This window comes from Cajanus cajan, chromosome 4 (assembly GCF_000230855.2).
Source record: "Cajanus cajan strain Asha chromosome 4, NIPB_CcT2T_4, whole genome shotgun sequence".
Lineage (NCBI taxonomy): Eukaryota > Viridiplantae > Streptophyta > Magnoliopsida > Fabales > Fabaceae > Cajanus > Cajanus cajan.
The window spans coordinates 7,362,332-7,384,671 of NC_138520.1; the positions used below are offsets into that span (position 1 = coordinate 7,362,332).

General features: G+C 37.7%; 1 protein-coding gene across 3 annotated transcripts; it reads left to right on the forward strand.

Moving 5' to 3' along the window:
• The first annotated feature begins 1,439 nt into the window (after positions 1–1,439).
• LOC109817732 (stomatal closure-related actin-binding protein 2) lies at positions 1,440–22,037 on the forward strand. Of its 3 annotated transcripts, XM_083074049.1 has the most exons (14): positions 1,469–1,696; positions 1,780–1,866; positions 3,286–3,588; positions 3,891–4,019; positions 4,143–4,235; positions 4,786–4,926; positions 11,587–11,655; positions 12,228–12,311; positions 12,913–13,093; positions 14,317–14,430; positions 14,584–14,642; positions 20,864–20,998; positions 21,314–21,463; positions 21,665–22,037. In XM_083074049.1, the coding sequence occupies exons 3-14, from the start codon at positions 3,304–3,306 to the stop codon at positions 21,695–21,697; spliced, it is 1,473 nt and encodes a 490-aa protein (XP_082930175.1). In that variant the 5' UTR covers positions 1,469–1,696; positions 1,780–1,866; positions 3,286–3,303; the 3' UTR covers positions 21,698–22,037. The 3 variants fall into 3 exon arrangements, with proteins under 3 accessions (XP_020238658.1, XP_082930175.1, XP_020238659.1); XM_020383069.3 differs by lacking the exons at positions 1,469–1,696; positions 1,780–1,866 and adding an exon at positions 1,440–1,462; XM_020383070.3 differs by lacking the exon at positions 1,780–1,866.
• Positions 22,038–22,340: the final 303 nt, after the last annotated feature.

Below are 22,340 nucleotides of genomic sequence, written 5' to 3' on the forward strand. Positions count from 1 at the left end.
TAATGAGTTCTTTTTGCTCATTTTTATATTTTAAAATTAATTTTAGGCCAGTAAAACAACATTTAGAAGAAAAAAAATGATGGTGTTCAATTTTTTTTCTTCTACAAATGGATTAGATTGTTTGGATACCGGATATGGATAAGACCAAAGTATTACTATAAGAGGAAATTGAAAAATCCTCGACATAGATATTTTAAGGAGTGCTTGACCAGGTTAAAAGAATCTAAATTATTTCATATCTATCAAGATTATTGAACCTTAATAGGTCTAGTTATGGACCTAAATTTATCAAGATTAGTATAAATAAGTGTAATTAGTGATTAATAAAAATAAATTTCATAATTACCAATTTAATTAACATTGAAATTTTTAAGATTGATAAATGACTTAAACATCAAAATGCCTTTTGTAAGTACTACTCTCCTCTTAAGATATATATCATGAAAGATGAAACCCTGCAGGAGTAGCAGAATTATATTTAATACCCTCGAGAAGGTACAGTTTCCAATATTGAAAAATATTTTGCTTATAAAAAAAATTAACCGAGGAAAGCTACGGTCTCTGATAGTTTAAAGATAAATTAAATTTCCATTTTTTATTCTTTATATATTATCCATTAATTCAGGTGGTGGCAATTGAATAAATACGAGAAAAACGGAGGAACATTATGGGAAAAAGGGAGTCAAAAGAACGACACCCCGCCAAACAGCACTCCCTGCTGTAAAAGAGCGATAAAAAAAAATAAAAAACGGTGGTAGGGTAGGATGATTGTCCCAAGCGCAGGCGCGCGCGTGCGTTTTAGTCGCTAAGGGAAGAGGCGTAGATAGGCGTGGCTATGTAGGGATGGCAACGGGACGGGCGGGTACGGTTTCATGATACCCGTCCCGTTCCCGCGAGCCAAATCCATCTCAGTTTCCGTACTCGTCGGGTATGTGATTTTCATTCCTATTCCTGTCTCCGTCGGGTATCGAGTATACTCGTACCCGTACTCGTACCGTCAAAATTTTTATTTTTTATTTTTATTTTTAAATATAATATTTTTAAATTATTTTTTTAATTATATTATAATTATAATTATGTTATTTCTCTATCTCATATTATAATAAATATTCACACATAAAAAAAATATTAAAATTCTTTAATATAATTAAATTAAAAGTGAGTATTAAATTAAAAATAGAAACGGTCCCATACCCGTACCCGTACCCAATTTAATATATCGAGTTTTAACTTTTACCCATACCGATCAAACCGGACATTTCCCGTCAAAGTCGGAACGAGTTCAAATATTACCCGCGAGTATAAGTATATTTGCTATCCCTATGGCCATGGTACGGAGGTAGTGGGGACGGCGCGTGGGTGACGGAAGGTGGCCCCCACCCCGAGGGAGGGCGTAACAATGATGCAGTTAGCGAAAAACAAATTGATTTCAAGTCGTTGGGAGGGGAGACAAATGAGTCAGGTTTGCAACCTTTTCTTTTCTCTCTTCATTTCTTTCTTTCTTTCACTCACTCATTTTTTTTTTAACCTTTTCAAAAAGCTACACTAATGGCCACTCTTTAGATTCTTCTGCTTCTTCTTCTCCTTCTCCTTATTCCTCTCCTCATCGTTCTTCTCTGTTCTTGTTGTCACCCTTCAACTTCAATCCTGTCTTGTCTCTTTCCTTTTTGCTTACCTGCTACCGGCTTAAGCTGTGGTAACTCTTTTTTTTTTTTTTTCCGGTTACTATCTTGTTTTTATGTGACCTCTCTCTCGCATTTCCATTTCCGTTGCATGCAGCTCTTGCTCTCTCGCTTTATTTTTTGTTTCTATTCTTTGCTTCTTGTTGCCTCAAGTACAAGTGTTGCTGTGAGTGAGAACTAACAAGTAAGATTTTGCTTTTTTTTTTTTTGTGTGTGTGTTTGTAATTGAAGTAGAATGAGAATTGTGGAATGTGGGTTCAGTTGCTTTGATGATGCTCAGGAATGCATTTTTAGATGTTTATGTAATTAACCGATAATCCTCATGTTTGATCTCGAATTATCAATGTTTTTACTTTGTTTCTCTTTCTATTATTTATTTATTTTTATTATTGATTTATTATGTGTTAGGCGCCTGCGTCATTGTCTGCAATTTTTTGTTTCTGTTGCGTAGATCTATGTGGTTACATGGTTTTTGCGTGTTTGTTGGGGCAGGAGAAACCATGCTCTTTTTTGTTAATCTGATTTTTATTTTTGTTTCTATACTAGGAAACTGCTGCAGTAACTTGAAAATTCATTTGATAATGTAGTTTGGTAATATTAATGCTTGTTGCCATGGCGACTGCGCTTGATCTCTTTTTTTCCACTAAGATTAATAAAGCACTTTAATGTTTTGAGGTTAATAATCAACCACACCATAGCTGTTAGTCTGTATTATTGCTTCTAATTTTTCCCTTTCACTATTGGTGTTAATGCCAGCTTCTACTATTGATGTAATACTATTTTTCTTCTAATTTAATGCCGGACGAATACTTTTATCCTTTTCTTTTTCCTGTTTTCAGACATATTTGAATTGATTGACAATTGATGTGTCCGACCACTTTTTTCTGCTCAAACTAGATGAAGTTAAATGAAATGGCCTTTTTTAGTCTAAACCCATCTTGTATCTTATATCAAACCATGTATATTCGCCTCAAACTCTAATATTTGGTAGTAACACGTCAAGATTTTATCCTCCTTCACAGCGAATCTTCAGTAACAACACTTCAAGTTTTTCATCCTTTTATACGGAACTAGGACATGATTGATTGCCTGATCATCAGCAACAGTTCATGAACTTATGTTGCTTAGTTTTTGAATTTTGATTTTGTTTTAATCCCATTTACTTGCATGGGCATGAATTTGGAATGTCCATTCACTTTATGCTTGGCACAGGACTATATGTGTTTGATGCTTCTTAAAGTTCATTCATAATTTCATATGCATAGCAAAGAAGAGTGGAAGTCCAGAGCTTTAATTATCCAATCTGGTTCAGCTAAATGCTACATTTATTTAGTATTGATTTTTCTCTCCTGGTAAAGGAGTATTGAGTTGTAGTAGACAGATCCCAGAAGTATCAACCATCCTGATTCCATCTTGTGTTCTAACTTTTTTGGATTCTTTCAAGGCTTCACCTTATCTATATTACATTTCATGTGTTCTCCGTTTACTTCACTAAGCTGGGTTTAATTGTAATGGAGTCTTCTATAATATTGTTTTACTTTTTACTCATCACTGATATATTCTTAATTGAAGGTCTCATAAATATTGCAATTCTTCTTACCAGATCACACCCATTTTCACCATGACAAAGATAAGTCCTGAAGTCGAAATCAGGATGCCAATGGAGGCATTTCCGCCAGTTTCAGCTGACGTGAGCTTTATTTCTAACAGTTTTCCAAAGTACAAACTGGGAGCTGATAATCAAATTCTGGAAGAGCCAGTTGAGGATAACCAGGGTCCTTCTTTGAAGGATGTTATTGAACAAGAAGCTTCCAATTTGTCAGACCAACACAAGCGTATCTCAGTTCGTGACCTTGCCAGTAAATTTGACAAAAACTTGGCTGCAGCTGCTAAGTTGTCTAATGAGGTTTCTATCTTTATTATTTGCTCATGGTCTACTTTTCCTTTCCTCAATAGAAAAAGCCAATATGTATTCAACACTCCCCAGTTCTGTCAAATATACATTAGTCTGGTAAAAAGCAAAAAATAAATATCAGGTGATTTAGGTTCAAGTTAGATCTCTTTTAGTTTTTAGTCAATTGGGACTACCTTTGTTGAAAGAAATTTTGTTATTGAAGTTCATCCTTTTTTTGGCACTTAGTTTGAGTTATATTTCTTTCAACAAAGCTAAGAGAGATTCTCCCCCCCCCCCTTTTGTGTGGAATTCAGGCAAAGCTAAGAGAGGTGGCATCTTTGGAGGGACATGTTCTTTTGAAAAAGCTAAGAGATGCATTAGAATCTTTAAGAGGCCGATTTGCTGGAAGAAACAAAGAGGATGTGGAGAAAGCTATCTCTATGGTTCGTTAATTTATATTTTCCATGGTTGAGTACATTGTTCAAAGTTTGATATGATATTTCATTCTGTCTGATGACTGGACAAAAATTGAGTGTTCCTGACTTATAACAATATATTTCTCACAGGTGGAAGCTTTGGCAGTTAAGTTGACTCAAAATGAGGGAGAATTGATTCAAGAGAAGTTTGAAGTGAAGAAGCTTGTAAACTTTCTCAAACAGGTCATCTTTGACATCTAAACTTTTTGTAAATCGCTTTAGAATCGCCTTCTAAACTTTCTGCTTATAGTTATGATTTAATTGAACCATTTCTGAATTTTCACTACTATTTCTTTGATCAAATTCCAGTATTTTCGTTTGGATATTTCTTTACAGATTGTACTAGTTTGACTTGTGTATGTGTATACAAATAACCTGTTTCAAACTTTATTGCATAAGGCATTCCAATCCCACAGAAGGGCACCTTTGGTTCCTTCTTTTTCCTGTCACCTTTCACAAGATCAACATTGGTCCCTTGACATTTTATATAATGGAACGAAATTGGTCACCCTGAAAATTATTTTGTCATTTGTATTCTCCTCTATAATGTATTGAAACAATGGTGATAATTATTCATTAGTAGTACTGATATATCGTTTAAACACTGATAAGCTCTGCAACTATTTTTACTTCTCCAGGGCTTTCTGAAATAGCTTTAATTTTCTACTTCTTCCATTCAAATATGTTGATTTTTGTTTACAAAAAAAATCTGAATCCATCTTTGTTCTAATAGGCTTCCGAAGATGCTAAAAAGTTGGTTAATCAAGAGAAGTCTTTTGCCTGTGCCGAAATCCAAAGTGCTAGGTCAGTGGTGCTGAGAATTGGGGAGGCACTTGAGGAACAAGAAAAAGCTTCCCAAGCTTCTAAACCACAGGTACTAAAATGCTGTTTGATTACACGATTATATGTGTATGTATGCATAATTTTGCATTAATGAATTCATAATCAAGCTTTACTTTACACTATAATAATTTCAATGTACACAGGAGAATCAAATGTATGGGAATAAGCAAAGAATTACGAAATAATACAATTTTAGGATAGCAAAGAGAGGTTTATTCTCTGTATGAAGGATGCAGCTAGAAAATAATATGTAAATAATACAATTTTGCATTTTTCTAAAATGACGTTATATATAATTATATACGTTAATGATACAGGAACCTGTATAAGACTCCAGCTAGGATCAGCCCTATTAGTAGTTAGTTAGCCACGTGGCACATCATGAGCCACCAGTTAGTTAGGAAGGTTGTTAGTTCTGAAATGTATATAACAGTTCCATCGAATTCAATTGATTCATTCATGACTTGTAAAAATTCTTCCTGTAAATTTCCTCTCAATCAAGGTTATCAATAAGGTTATACGGCGGATGGCGGCAACGACCTTTAAGTGCCATATTGCCATGGCGGATGCCATGGCGGTCTATGGCGGACATCATGGCGGACAAAAAAAAAAAAAAAAAAAAAAAATATATATATATATATATATATATATATATATATATATATATATATATATAATATGATGCAAAAGCAGAAAAATAACAAACACAGCCACATTAAGAAACATAAACATAAACAAAAACAGCCATCAAAACAAAGCAACAATGTTAAAAAATAGCAAAACACAATTGTCATTCCTAACCGGTGTACAATGCTTCCAAGCAACGTCACTCCTCTTAGAATTAATGGAACTAGAAGATGACATTGTCGGTGGCCGAGAGTTTGAATCTGCCTCTCCTGACATTGTCGGATAGTCGGATGCGGTGGCAGTTGTGATGGCAAAACTCAAAGGAGGGGGAAGAAAATCTTGTCGGAAAGTCACGGTGGTGCTGTCAGAGGTCACGGTGGCGTGCAGAGGTGACGGCGGAGGTGGTGGTGGCTCGCGGGGAGGCTAGGGTGGCGTGCGCGGAGGCAGCTGCGGTGGTGGCGGAGGTTATGGTGGTGGCGGAGGTTTGCGCGACAGTGATGCTAGCGGAGGTTACGTGATGGTGGCGGCTGCGTCGGAGGCTGCGACGGTGGCGGCTGCGTCGGAGGCTGCGTCGGTGTCGGTGGCGGTTGCGTCGTCGGCGACGGTGGCAGATGCGGCGTGGAGTCGGAGCAGTTGCGTGGGGGGGGGGGGAGGTTTGCACGAAAGGGAAGTGATTTAGGGTTTCTAATGCCCTAAATCATCTGTTGGGTGCCCAACCCGGAAACAAACCCGGCCCAAAACGAAAAACAAAAAAAAAAAAGGCCCAATAACGGCGCCATGTCCGCCATGTCCGCCACGGACCGCCACGCCAGACCCGCCATAACGGCCGCCACGGGCCGCCATCTCCAAAATGGCGGAACCCCGCCATTTTCACCCTAATCCGCCATAACGGATTGCGGCCGCCGCCGCCACGCCGTTATGGCCCCGTTATGGCGCCGCCATAACGGTTATTTGATAACACTGCTCTCAATTCAATAAAAGTTCTAGTGTTCGGACTCCATTCTCATTTCCTTGGAATCCCTACCCATTCTTCTTCTTGGTTCTTCTTCGAGACTAGCTCTACCTAGAATAACCGTATCAATTGGTATCAAAGCTGTTACCTTCCAACCACAATCACCATGGCAGATAACACCCGCACCGTTCGCGAAGATTTTGAGAACTTCAAGACTTCCATGGAATCACGTTTCGCAGATCTTGATACATCGTTGGAATCACGCTTCATGGATATTGGGGCTTCGTTAAGGAATTATCTTGAGGAAATGCTTCAAAATCGCCCGCCCCCTTCTTCTGCCGCCACCGGAAATTCTTCTCGCCCTTATTCTTGCAACACGAGGCTTGCGCGGTTGGACTTTCCTCGTTTCAATGGAGATGGCATCAAGAACTGGATTACCCAGTGCGAAACCTTCTTCTCAGTAGATCAAACCCCTGACGATTACAAAGTCCGTTTGGCTGTGATCCATTTCGAAGGGAAAGCACTCCAATGGCACAGTGCTTATGTGAAGAATGTGGGCATCGACAAATTGCCATCATGGAAAGATTATACAGAAATCTTGCTGGAACGATTTGGTGAAGTTTGTGAAGATCCTATGGCAGAACTCATGAGACTTAGGCAAAGAGGTACTGTAACAGATTATCACAATGATTTTGATGCCATTGTTTCTCGAATTGAATTGTCTGAGTCACATCAATTGAGTTGCTTTCTTGGTGGTCTAAAACTGGAGATTCAAATGATGGTTAGAATGTTCCAACCTACTTCGGTTATGAAAGCCTTCTCCTTAGCTAAAATGTATGAAAATGCTAATGTCACTGCTACAACAGCAAAACCATTTTCCAGAATACCTAAACTTAACCCTGTGACCAAACCACCCCTGTTACCCAACCCTCCCAAACCAGTGGACAATAACAAACCCAAAACACAAACTACTAAACAGCTTACCCCTGCCTTTATGAGTGAAAGAAGGGCTAAAGGATTGTGTTATTTCTGTGATGAGCCCTTTACTCCTGAACATAGCAAGACACACAAGAAACTTCAAATCCATGTTATGGAATTAGATGACACCTCTGATTCTGAAGAAGTGGTGGACCCTGATGATGATTCTACTGTTGACATCTGTTCAGATCCCTTAATTTCAGTCAATGCCTTGACTGGAGTTACCAAATTCAAAACCATGAGAGTTACAGGTCAATCAAGGAAAAAACCCTTACATATTCTCATTGACAGTGGCAGTACGCACAACTTCTTGGATGTCAATGTTGCCAAGAGGCTAGGATGTAAACTTGAGGATATGGATTCTGTTACTGTGACTGTGGCTGATGGTGCTAGAGTTCAAATTAATACAATGGTTAAAGGATTTTCTTGGCTAATCCAGAACACTGTTTTCACCTCAGATATCATGCTCCTGCCCCTGGGGTGTTGTGATATGGTTCTAGGCATAGAGTGGTTGATTACTTTAGGTGATATTACATGGAACTTTGACAAGTTAACCATGGTGTTCCATGCTAAGGGTAAGAGACATATTTTGAGAGGTACCTCATCTACCAATATTAGGACTATTCGGAAACAGCAAGTGCCTAAGACATTGGCTGCTGGTGTCCATCTCTCAATGCTGCAGCTCTGTGACTCTGGGGATGGGATGCTTCTCCACTCCCTGTCCACTCATGCTGATCCTTCCTCCATTCCTAATAGTATTGAGCAACTATTACTCCAATATGCAGATGTGTTTGCAGTACCTACTAATCTTCCTCCTAGGCGTCCCAATCATGACCATTCAATCCCTCTGATACAAGGTTCTAACCCTGTAAATAAACGGCCCTACAGATACTCTAAACAGCAGAAGGATGTCATAGATAGCTTGATCCAAGAGTCCTTACAAAGTGGAATTATACAAAACAGCAGTAGCCCGTATAACAGCCCAGTTGTGTTGGTTGGGAAGAAAGATGGAAGCTGGAGACTTTGTATTGACTACAGGGAACTTAACAAACACACAGTGAAAAATAGATTTCCTATACCACTGGTTGATGATCTCTTGGATGAACTCCATGGTTCCACTGTGTTCTCCAAGATAGATTTGAGATCTGGATATAATCAAGTCAGAATGACTGCAGAGGATATCCATAAAACAGCATTTAAAACCCACTCAGGCCATTATGAGTACTTGGTTATGCCATTTGGCTTAACCAATGCCCCTGCTACATTTCAAGGATTGATGAACTCAGTATTTAGTGAGTTTTTGAGGAAGTTTTTGCTGGTTTTTTTTGATGACATTCTAGTGTACAACAAGAGTATTGAAGAGCATTTACTGCACCTACAAACAGTTCTGAAAACCATGAGAGCTAATGCCTTATTTGCCAAGAAATCTAAGTGTTATTTTGGGGTTGCTCGAGTTGAATATTTGGGTCACTTTATCACGGGCAAGGGAGTTTCTACTGATCCTGCAAAAGTAGAAGCAGTCAGGAATTGGCCTATTCCTCAGACACTAAAGCAACTAAGGGGTTTTCTGGGATTGGCAGGGTACTATAGACGATTTGTGAAGGGCTACAGCACTATAGCTAAACCTCTGAATGATATGTTAAAGAAGGATGGTTTCACTTGGTCTTCTGAGGCTAAACTTGCTTTTCAGTGCCTTAAGGTCCATTTAAGCCAGGCACCTGTTTTGGCTTTACCTGATTTTACACAACCATTTGTACTGGAGGTAGATGCTTCTGGCATAGGGTTAGGTGCTGTCCTGATGCAGAATCACCATCCAATTGCCTTTATAAGCCGAACTCTGAATATGCAGCAACAGTCCTTATCTACATATGAGAAGGAACTCCTTGCTGTTGTCTTTGCTGTCCAAAAATGGAGACATTACCTACTGCCTAAGCAATTTATCATCAGAACAGATCACAGAAGTCTCAAATACATTCTGGATCAACGACTTTCTACAGCCTTCCAACAGAAATGGTTGGTCAAGCTTATGGAATTTGACTTCTTAATTGAATACAAGCAGGGCACTGCAAACTTGGCAGCTGATGCTCTTTCAAGGGTAGAATGTACTGCTATCTCCACTCACCAACCCAATTCTGAATTGCTGGATGCAATTAAAACTTCTTGGCAGGTTGATGATTCTCTACAGAAGCTGATTGCTGAGGTTCAGCTTGACCCTTCTTCACACAAGGCGTTTTCATGGACAGGTGGGGAGTTAAGGAGGAAAGGAAGGCTAGTCGTTGGCAATGACTCTGAGTTGAGAAGAAAAATTCTGGACTGGTTGCATTCTTCAGCAAGTGGTGGCCACTCGGGTAGGGATGCTACTTATCAAAGGATCAAATCTGTGGTATATTGGAAAGGTTTGTCTAAGGATGTCAGAAGGTTTATCCATCAATGCCCCACATGTCAACAATGCAAGTATGATAATTCTGCACCTCCAGGTCTGCTGCAGCCTCTCCCAATCCCTGATATGATTTGGCAGCACATCACTATGGATTTTATTGAAGGTCTTCCAAACTCCTTTGGGAAGCAGGTGATCTTTGTGGTGGTTGATAGACTGAGCAAGGCAGCTCATTTCATGGCTTTAAAGCATCCATACACTGCTTCTGAAGTGGCTCAATGCTTTATGGATAACATCTACAAGCTTCATGGCTGTCCAGCTTCAATAACTAGTGACAGAGACCCGATTTTTATCAGCAATTTCTGGAGGGACTTCATGGCATCTCAAGGAATTCAGGTCCAATTATCCACTGCCTACCACCCTCAAACAGATGGACAGACAGAAGTTGTTAACCGATGCCTTGAGACCTATTTAAGGTGTATGTGTTCAGATGATCCTACAAATTGGTCTAAATGGCTACCTTTAGCTGAGTGGTGGTACAATTCCACACATCACAGCACTATTAAAGCCAGCCCTTATGAGATTATGTATGGACAGCCACCTCCAGCCTTCTTACCTTATTTACCTGGTGAGTCAAAAATTGAACTTGTGGACAGAAGCTTACACAAAAGGGAAGAACAACTTAAAATGGTCAAGTTCCATATGAGGAGAGCCCAGGACAGGATGAAACAATTAGCTGATAAAAGCAGATCTGAGAGGACATTTGAGGTAGGGGACTTGGTGTTTGTCAAACTACATCCCTATAGACAAGTTTCTGTGGCTTTTAGAGGCAATGCTAAATTGGCTCCTAAATACTATGGACCATATACTGTGCTCGACAAGATTGGCTCTGTGGCCTACAAAATACAACTACCTGCTGGATCATCAGTACACAATGTGTTTCATGTGTCCCAATTGAAGAAGTTTGTAGGAACAGCCAGCACATCAACTCACTGTCCAATGACTGATGAAGAAACCAGGATCAAGGAGCCAGAAGCCATTATAGAAAGGATGTCAGTAAAAAGGGGCAACCAGGCTGTGACTAAGGTACTGGTTAAATGGAAGCATCTGCTGCCAGAAGAGGCTACTTGGGAGTTCCTCTTTGACTTGAAGAAGAGGTTTCCAAATTTCAATCCTTGAGGACAAGGATTAGCTGAAGGAGGGTGGATTGATACAGGAACCTGTATAAGACTCCAGCTAGGATCAGCCCTATTAGTAGTTAGTTAGCCACGTGGCACATCATGAGCCACCAGTTAGTTAGGAAGGTTGTTAGTTCTGAAATGTATATAACAGTTCCATCGAATTCAATTGATTCATTCATGACTTGTAAAAATTCTTCCTGTAAATTTCCTCTCAATTCAATAAAAGTTCTAGTGTTCGGACTCCATTCTCATTTCCTTGGAATCCCTACCCATTCTTCTTCTTGGTTCTTCTTCGAGACTAGCTCTACCTAGAATAACCGTATCAGTTAAGAACTTCTTATGAAGTTAATTTCCTCATCACCTATACAAACTTGACCTAGAAAATTTCAAACTTTCATACATGTGAAAAATCTAATGCGTAAACGAACAAGCTTGTGTTTTTTGACTACCCTGTATATATTTCTTTGCTTGTTGTTTAGTTAATATGGAAAATTCCTAAAGATGCTTTATTGATATTATGTTGTTATTGTTATGTTTAACACGTAAAGTATACACTCTGTTTTTCCTCATTGACAGGACGTGGATGGACTAATAGAAGAGGTTCAAGAGGCTAGAAGAATCAAATTGTTGCATCAGCCAAGCAAGGTGAATTGCTTTTTGCTTCCTCAATAATGTTGTAGCTGATAGTTTTAGTTTAATTTCACTATACTGCATTTTTATTATTATTTAATAATAATAATAATAATAATAATAATAATAATAATAATAATAATAATAATCCATATGTTGACAAGAAGCATTGACACTCCATTTTTTTGAAAATTTTGTACTTTCACATATCTTAAACCATGCTTGGATACCACATTTTCCCCTGAAACCTTACAAATAGGAAATTTTGATTTTGAAACATTTGAAATGCATAGAAATGTCATTAAATGCTGAAATTTGATTTGAATTGTGTAAAATAGGCCATAACATATCTGAAAATACATTACATGTTAATATTAATCTTTGTGTAAATAAATATATTACTACTGTTGGTGTTAATTAATATAATCTGCTATACCTGTATCCTAAATCTATTAAAATTTCCTTGTCTAAATTCATAACATTTTGGATAACCTGTACCAAACTACCAATACCTGTGCGATTAGCCATGTCATAATTTAAAGACCCATTCTTCATAATGGTGAAATATGAGTACTTTTTTATTTCAGGTGATGGCGATGGAATATGAACTTCGTGCTCTTAGGGATCAAATTCGAGAGAAATCTATATTTTCAATTAAGCTTCAGAAAGAGGTTTGTTGATATATAGTTTTACTTTTTCTTGCTCAAATTAACTATCGTGTCTATTATCAATTTGACTTTCATTGTAGGACGACAATAGTTTATTCTTCTTTTTTTGTTTATTTGATCTAGACAATAGTTTATTCGAATACAAATAGCTTTATTCCAACTTCACAGAAATATATTTTTAAATACGCCAATGTGGGTTGGCGCAAAAGTATATTTTGTCCAACTAAGGCTTGTGGCATGCCCTAACCATGGAATGACCCTATCCTAAACCTTTTTTATGCATATCAATTATAAATTATCTTTGTAATCTTTTAACTGCTGGACTTGAGTTCTGTTGGTTTCTTTTTATTATTAAGGATGGCTACACCCAAATTGAATGGGAAGGAAAAAATCATGGGAAACCGGCTAAAGAGATAATCACTGTACTTATAATTCTTGAATATGATGAATGCTGATAACTAGGAAATTATTGCAAATCTTAACGATCCAAATTTTAATATACCAGTCTTTGACTGTTCCCAGCTCTTGTATGCTAAGTTACTGTAAAGTCCATCTGTTATTCAAATTTACTTTTCCTGGAATAACTTTATTTCATCCTTTCCAGCTAACCATGAACAAGAGGGATGAGGAAAATAAATCCTGTTTATACATTTTACATGGTTCTGAAGCTTTGGGCTCATATCTGCGAGTCCAACCTTGCTCAGATGAAGTGCCACAAGTTTCGAAATGTTCATTTCAGTGGTATCGGTTGTCATCTGAAGGCAGCTGGAGGGAAGTTATTTCAGGTACCTCTCTTTTAGTTGTTTTCCAATCATGTTTCATAATACCCAGATCTTAGTATTTGTACTGATTTATTTTAGTAAATTTTATGCTTGATTCATAATTTGAAATCCTTCTAGAAGTTTTTCAATGACTCTATCATCTGTGTATATACAAATCAGCCATTTTGGTTTCCATTGTAGATGTAAAACCATTCATATGCCTTTGCTTAACAGCTTTACCATTTAGGATAGTTGGTCCTTGACATGGTATCAAAGCCTTTTAAGTCAAATAGTATGGATTCAACTTTTGCCAACTCCGTTCCAAATTTATTAAATTAAATTTAAGGACAAGGTAAAGTGGACTTGTGCACTGTTCACACTTCAAGCCTAAAAGTACTTTGCATGAGTGTGCAAGAGATATGAATTAATTTCATGGCCTCCACATATTAGATTAAGCTTTTGGGTTGATTTGGTCTTTGACATGGTATCAAATTCTCTTCAATTGAGTCGTGGCTAGGAATTTAATCTATGCTAAATCCATTATACATTGTTCATGCTTCATTTGTGTCCTGCGTGAATGGGATGTTTAAATGAAGAAGTAAAATTAAAAAAAATTGGTATATGCCCGGTACTATCCAGAGGTACAGAAGTATGTAGGTATTAAGCTTGCACATGCTATTGATATGACTGAAATTTTTTAAGCAGTAGTGCTTTGTGGCTGAACAGATTTTTTTGATCAAGTAGGCTTTGTTTCATTATAGACTGTTATATAGAAGCTGGACATATGATAAATTATACTATGTTTCTTTTTGTTTAATCTCTTTCTGGTGATGTAATATCACTTTACTGGCATCTAAGGATACTTCCCTTGCAAACTTCTTGCTTCTCAATACTAGTGGAAATCTGCATTCGATCAGATTTATAAGAATTTGGATGAATTATCCAAAAAAAGTGGAAATGCGATATCACTTAATTAACCTATATTTACAATCCAGTAAATATTTTTTTGAATATACCTGTCATGCTTTTCTGCCACATTTGCTCCTGTTAGTGCATTGACTTTACAAGATGTATGGCTCCAATCTGGTATTGGAATCCATTTTTATATGTAACCTTCATAATGAATATTTTTTTATGTATCTTATTTGACTTTATTTATGCTGCTTTTTGCTTGAACGGGCTCCAACAGCTAATTTATCTTGATTATTTTTTATACTGTTTGAAGTTGGTTTGCCTATATGTCTCAGGTGCCAACAAATCAATATATGCTCCTGACCCCTCTGATGTTGGGAGAATCTTACAAGTAGATATTGTCTCCAATGGGAAAAAACTTACACTAACAACTAATCCCATTCAAACTGGTTAGTTTTGTTATGGGCCTTACCTTTTGTTTTTCCCAAACAACCTATTCTAGTTTTAGCATGTATGGTTTGGGTTTTCTTGTACCTGACAATACCTTTTGATGAATAGAAGTAGACAAGAAAGGCTAACAGCTACCTGTTGGTTTGTAACAGTTTCAGGACTTGGAAGCCATGTGGAGACACTTCTAAGGAAATCTAATACTGATTTTAATGTATGTTATCCACATCCTTTTTTAGATTCAGCAATTTTGACTATTCCTGGCAGAAAAGGCTATTCAAATTATCAACTTAAAGCTTTCAACACAGAAAATGTAGAACATCTGTTTGTCTTTATCAGTTGTTTATGAAGATGGTCTTTAAAAAGCATAGAGCTAAAATTCCATGCGGTCTTATAATTCAACAAACATTACAGGCCTTGCTTTTTTGGTTGAGAAATTTGCATGTAAGTTCCTGACAAGAAAGTTCTTGTCTTCTTGATAGGAGATTCAAGACCCTCTGATGGAATATATCCCTTTCCTATTTCCATTCCTATCCCATCCTCATCCACTTCCACCTCCACTACTAATCCCTGACAAGCTTAGTGCCCCCATAATATCTACCCAGAATTATTACTGTTGCAAACTTTCGACCAAGTTTTGAGTATTGTTTGACCTTTTCCCCCTTCGTGTAGGTGATAAACCACAAGTTAGTATCAAAAGAAAATATCACTTCTTAAAGACATTTTATCAATTTTCTCATTCCGATGTTTGGATAATGGTGGATGTATATTTGAGTTGTGTTTGAATTTTGTAGCATAAATAGTACCTTACATTCCTTGAATTTTTGTGTCTGAAGGGGTGGGTATCCTACATTTGTTATAACTTGTTTGATGTTTCATTTTTTGTATGTGGTTGTCAATCTCTAGTGACAACTCGTAAACTCATAGAGTTTACGAGTTTACAAGAGCTTACCTGTACAACTCGGAGGTAAACTCGTTTTTTAGTGAACTCGGAGCAATCTCGGTAAACTCGGGTAAACTCGTGTAAACTCGCGAGACTACCTCCGATATTAAGAGTTCACCATTTTTTTTTTTTCACTTACACAAAACGCACTTTTTGTGTTGTGGGTTAGGGCACTTTGTCTCCTTTTCTCCTCTAACCTCCGCAGCGCCTCTTTCACGACTCTTTTCTCTTCTCCACGCCTCACCTCAGCTCCTGACCTCCGTTCCTCACCTCCGCGCCTCAACCACCTCCTCTGCGCGACACCACCTCCGCGCGCGACACACCTCCGCGCGCGACACACCTCCGCGCGCGACACACCTCCACGCGCGACACACCTCCTCTGCGTGCGACACACCTCCTCCGCGCACACCACCTCCGCGCGCAACACCTCCTCCGCACGACACCACCGCTCCTCACCTCCGTTCCTCCGCGCGCCTCGCCACCGCGAGCGCAACACCTCCTCCGCGCCGCACCACTGCTCCTCACCTCCGTTACTCATGTGATGTCTTAGTTTTTTATTTGTCTATTTTTAAGAACTTGTGTTTTGTCATTTGTGTGAACTTTTGATCTTAAATTTGTGTTAAGAACATTTATTATTAATGTAATTTGCTATTTGGGAGTTAAAATATTCAATTATTATGTTATTTTTATTTATTTATTTATTTATTTATTATTGAGTAATCTCTTACGAGTTTACGAGACGAGTTTACGATACGAGTTTACGGAGCCTCCACGAGATTACGTAAACTCTCGAGATTGACAACCTTGTGTACCTATTATCAGAAGTGGAAGAAATCATTCTTCTTCTTATTATTCAAATGATTGGTCTAGTACATAAATAGGTAAAACAGGGAAATAAAAAAGGAAACAAATAATAGGCAATTCCTATAATTAAATAGTAATCCCTATAAATCAGTAACAACAATAAAGAATAAATCATAGATCCTAATCCCTGAAATTCTGCAACATAATAATATCCCATAAATTTTGGGATTTCTATCCAACACTCCCCCTCAAGCTGGTGAATAGATGCTAGTCATTCCTAGCTTGCTAATATTAGACTCAAAATCTGACTTCAACAAAGCCTTTGTTAGCAGGTCTGCTTCTTGTAATTTGGTTGGAACATAATGTAGAGAAAATGTACCATTTTCCATTTCTGACTTGATGAAGTTTCTGTTAATTCTTACATGTTTCATCCTGTCATGTTGCACTGGGTTATGTACTATGTTTATGGCTGACTTGCTATCACTGTACAGTTTCACAGGCTCTTGAAGGGGAATAAATAAATCATGTAATAATCTTTTTATCCAAATCAGTTCACAAACTCCTTGAGCAATTGCTCTATATTCAGCCTCTGCACTGCTTCTTGCAACAACCGATTGTTTTTTACTTCTCCATGTCACTAGGTTTCCCCATACTTTTGTACAATATCCTGTGGTAGATTTTGAATCTTCAATTGAACCTGCCCAATCAGCATCTGCAAAACACTCTACACTTCTGTGTTCATTTTTTCTGAACAGTAATCCCTTTCCAGGAGTACTTTTGAGATAACGAAGAATCTGATTTACAGCATCCAAATGCCTCTTCCTAGGAGAATGCATAAATTGACTTACCACACTAACACTGTAGGCAATATCTGGTCTAGTGAGAGATAGGTAGATTAGTTTTCCTATAAGGCGTTGATATCTCTCCTTTTCAACTAGAGGATCATCTTCAATAATCTTGTGCTTCCAATTTCGATCTAGGGGAGTTGTTGCAGGTCTACACCCCAATTTCCCTGTTTCTCGAAGCAAATCAAGAGTGTACTTCCTTTGTGAGATGAAAATACCTTTCTTGCTTCTAGCTATTTCCATCCCAAGAAAGTATTGAAGCTGCCCAAGATCTTTAACCTTGAATTCTGCTTGCAAACAACTTTTGAGATTGTCAATTTCTTGATTGTCATCACCTGTGATTACCATGTCATCTACATACACAATAAGAATAGCCCTTCTTTCATCTTTGGATTTTTTTACAAAAAGGGTGTGGTCTGCTTGGCTTTGAACATAGCCAAGTTGTTTCATAGTAGTGCTGAATCTTGTGAACCAGGCCCTTGGGGACTGTTTCAGTCCATACAGGGACTTATTTAACCTGCACACAACATCATTATTTTCTCCTTCAAATCCAGGGGGCAATTTCATATAAACTTCCTCCTCCAACTTCCCATTCAAGAAAGCATTCTACACATCTAATTGGTGTAGTTTCCAATCCAGATTTGCTGCGAGAGAAATGAGAATTCTAATAGAATTAAGTTTTGCAACTGGTGCAAATGTTTCTTCATAATCTATACCATGGGTTTGGGTATAGCCTTGGGCCACTAGCCTCGCCTTATACCTTTCTATCTTCCCATCTGCACCCATTTTTGTGGTAAATATCCATCTGCAGCCCACAACTTTCTTCTCCTTGGGCAGCTTGACAATATCCCAGGTCTTATTTTCTTCTAGTGCAGCCATTTCCTCTAGGACAGCAGCTCTCCATTTTTCGTCTTTAAGAGCATCAAAGACAGTGTTTGGGATCTGAACTCTATCCAATTCTGTAACAAAAGCTCTATATCTCGGAGATAGGTTAGAATATGTGAGGAAATTTGATATAGAATGCTTTGTACAAGATCTAACTCCTTTTTGTAATGCAATAGGCAAGTCAAATTCATCCATAGTATCATTTTCAACATTAAGATTTTCAACTGCACAATTACCTTCAGTGTTACAGTCTATTGCTTCCACATGATTTGGCTCCAAGTCTGAAGATTGACCTTGCAAAGGAACATTATGTCTCCTAGTGTAGAATTTTGGAAAAAATTTGAACTCATTTTGAGTCCTCTTTTCTAATTCTCCCCCTTGACTGGTTATTGGTGTAGATTCTGTTTCAGATTCTTTTTGTATAGGTTCAGGTAAAGGAAGAGAAATTGGAAGAGAGATGGAAGGATCCCAATGATGAGGTTCAATCATATTCTCCCCCTGAAACGAATCATTGTGAAAGAAAGGTTGATTTTCAAGAAAAGTGATATCACATGATATGTAGAACCTTTTGGATTTTGGGCAGTAACATTTGTACCCTTTTTGTGTGGGAGAATAGCCAAGGAATATACATTTATGAGATTTTGGATCCAGTTTTCCTCTTGTAGGACTTGAGTTATGAACAAAGACTGTACAGCCGAATATTTTTGGTTGAATAGACTCCAACATTCTGACTAAAGGAAAAAAACTTTTTAGACAGTTAAGAGGGGTTAAAAATTGGAGAGGTTTGGAGGGAAGACGATTGATAAGATAGGTAGCAGTTAACACAGCTTCTCCCCAAAAATGGTTGGGAACATTTGTGGTGAACATAAGAGAACGAGCAACCTCCAAAATGTGCCGATTTTTTCTTTCAGCAACCCCGTTTTGTTGCGGGGTATGATTGCAAGAACTTTGATGGAATATGCCATGTTCATGTAGGTAACCATTAAGATCATTAGAGAAGTATTCCCGCCCATTATCAGTACGAAGGATGTGAATTGAGGAGCCAAAAATATTGGTGACAAGTTTATGAAATTGTTTAAAGGTTGTGCTGGCTTCAGATTTTTCTTTCAAGAGGTACACCCAACACACACGAGTATGGTCATCTATAAAGGTGATAAACCATCTAGCTCCATTTATGTTAGGAATTCGAGAAGGACCCCATATGTCACTATGAATGAGGTGGAAGGGTTGTGATGGTTGATAGGGATGAGAGGGATAATTAGTTCGAGATTGTTTTGCAAGAATGCAATGTTCACACCTAAAAGAAGAAATATTTTTATTGATGAATAAATCTGGATACAAGTGTTTCAAATAATTGAAATTAGGGTGACCAAGACGGTTGTGCCATAGAAAAACATTTGAATCTGACACGGTTGATAGGGAGATGGTTTGAGGAGAATCCGACTTTGATGGTGAATTAGATACAAAGTACAGACCATTATGTTCCTTAGCACTGCCAATCATCATCCCCGAAGACAAATCCTGAAAAATACAGTGAGAAGGGTAAAAAATTATTGCACAATTTAGATCTTTAGTCAATTTACTGGCAGATATGAGACTGTATTTTAATTCAGGAACATAAAGGACAGATTTTAGTTTTAGTCCTGACAGGTTTAAGTCACCAGTACCAGCTACCATTGATGAATTACCGTCAGCTACTGTAATAGTAACACCTTTATCAACTTTCTTGTATGACGTAAAGTCAGCCAATGACCCTGTCATATGGTCAGTAGCTCCAGAATCTAGGATCCATTCTCCTGTATTTTCCTGTCTAGACAAGAAAGAAAACTGACCATTACCTTTGTGAGCAATGTTTGCTGTAGAGTTTTCTGGTGCAGAAGCTTCAGGTTTGAGTTGAGAGAGTAGGTTCTTTAGCATATCCATTTGCTCATCAGAAAAAATAGCAGAATATTGCTTCTTTAAATCTGCAGAAGATTCAGCAACATTAACAGAGGCAGCAGCTTTGCGCTGACTTCTAGGTTTCCAATCTGCAGGTTTTCCATGAATGAGCCAGCATGTCTCCTTGGTGTGGTAAGGTTTTTGGCAATGATCACACCATGTCTTGGCCTCTTTAGGACGGATAGTCTTTAGATCATTTTTCCGAGATACAAGAGCTGAGTTTTGGAGGTCTGAGTACATCTCCTGAACAGTGGTCCATATTTCATGGGCAGTTTTGCAGAAAAGGTAAGTTCTGCCAATTTTAAGTTCCATTGAGTTTATCAACCAAGCCATGACAATGGAGTTCTCTGCATCCCAGTTACTGTAGGAAGGATCAGTCATTGGTGGAGCTGCAGAAGTCCCTGTAAGATAGCCCATTTTTCCTTTCCCTTTGATGACAAGAAGGACCGACTGGTACCATTCTCGAAAGTTTAACCCATTTAATTTGTGTTGGGTTATTTGAATTGAGGGGTTTAGGTCAATAGGTTGGAAGGATGAAGCCATATGGGCTGGGTTGTTTAGGTTTCTATTGGAAGGCGAAATATTTTCTGGTGTGGATGGTTGTGTGGGTGGCGCATCAGCCATGAAACTTTATTGAATTTTCATCTACGATGAAGAAGAATTGGCTCTTGATACCATATTATCAGAAGTGGAAGAAATCATTCTTCTTCTTATTATTCAAATGATTGGTCTAGTACATAAATAGGTAAAACAGGGAAATAAAAAAGGAAACAAATAATAGGCAATTCCTATAATTAAATAGTAATCCCTATAAATCAGTAACAACAATAAAGAATAAATCATAGATCCTAATCCCTGAAATTCTGCAACATAATAATATCCCATAAATTTTGGGATTTCTATCCAACAGTACCTAACTATCTACTTTCACCTTTTCACATTTTCCTTGTTATCTGCTTAGGATAATAGACAATTTTTAGCACAATAATTCTTATGGAGTTTGTATTTGGTTTTATACAGGTAGTTATTTCCCAGATGAATGGAAAAGATCACTCATCACATTCTACTCATTCATTTAATGTGGGGAGAATGAGGATAAAGCTATGCAGAGGTTGGATTACAAAAGCTAGAGAGATTTACTCCCCATCAATGCAGGTACTATTTTGTCAATTGGTCATTATTGTGTCACAGAACATGTTATTAAACATGAAAGTTAAAGGCTCTCCACCCCCGTGCCCTGCCCCAACACACAAATACTCACATGGGAATTAACAGTTGTGTCAATGTCTTCCATGTACAGAATTACTCCATTCTATTCTTTATTTATATGGACATCCTACATAAATAGTAACACGTTTTTATCAAAGTGCAATATTTCATTCTTTCATTGGTGTACTTTTCTGTGGTCTATCATCTTTTAAGTTCTCTATTCGGCTATATCCCTTAAACTAACATTTTCTTGAACTATAGCTATGTGGAGTTAGAGGTGATGCCGGTAATGCAGCAAAGGCATTGTTTTGGCAAGCTAGAAAGGGCCTCTCATTTGTATTAACCTTTGAATCAGAGAGAGAAAGAAATGTAGCCATTATGATTGCCAGGAAATATGCTCTTGATTGTAATGTATGCATCCCTCTTTCCTTGTTATCTACTGATTCATATGTAGGCTTTCTTGTCTCCTCATTAATTAGATGTTACCACTTACAAATTTGCTTCAAGAACTCAAAATGTTTTTCCTTGCTGAAATGGATCCCTAGCTTCCTTGTTATTTCATTTTGGACATTCATGCAAATTAAAAAGGAGTATTTTGTTTGTAAATGTCAGGTCGTGCTTGCTGGGCCAGATGATCTAGTGTAGGAGCAAATTTAACTGACCGAGTTTTACCAACCAACGTGAGTTTTGTCAGATTCTTCGTGTGAGTATACATGTGTGCTTGTTTTGTTAAAGAAAGATATGATTTCATCTTTGTGATTTGGTTTCCACTAATTGAGTTGCATTGTTTTAGGCATGTTTTTTTTATTTGCCTAATCATGTTGTATCAAACGCAACTTTTTATAATTATTTAGTTCATTTGTTCATTGTGTTGTGGCTAATTTGCATGTGCTAGTTGTTTTGTAATGTAAAGCACATCCGAAACATGGTACATACCAAAATTTCTTAATGAATATGCACTCGAAAATTTGCCATGCAGCCTTAAGTTGGGAACGAAGTACTACTGATTAAGTCACAAGTGAATATTGCTTAAAGATAAAAAAGAGCAATATCTTTAGCTTTATTCAATTCTTATTACTAAAATCTATTGAATTAATGGATTCAATTAATGCTAAAACGCTTGCATATCACGAGATCTGGTGTTCTCTCCGCCCATGTATGTGGAATTAATTGCACTTCAAACTAGGCGTATATACATGGCTAATTGCTAACGCTGGTAACTGGTACTGTATGGGTTCAAAACTTGAGAGGGTGAATAGAGGTTTTAAACTAATGGCTTCAAAGCTTG

Bases quoted from the DNA above. Each gene is read 5' to 3' on its own strand.
- LOC109817732 (XM_020383069.3), top strand. The intron at 4,236-4,785 runs GTCATCTTTGAC...TTGTTCTAATAG, and splicing joins TTGTAAACTTTCTCAAACAG to GCTTCCGAAGATGCTAAAAA. The intron at 14,643-20,863 runs GTATGTTATCCA...GGTTTTATACAG, and splicing joins AATCTAATACTGATTTTAAT to GTAGTTATTTCCCAGATGAA.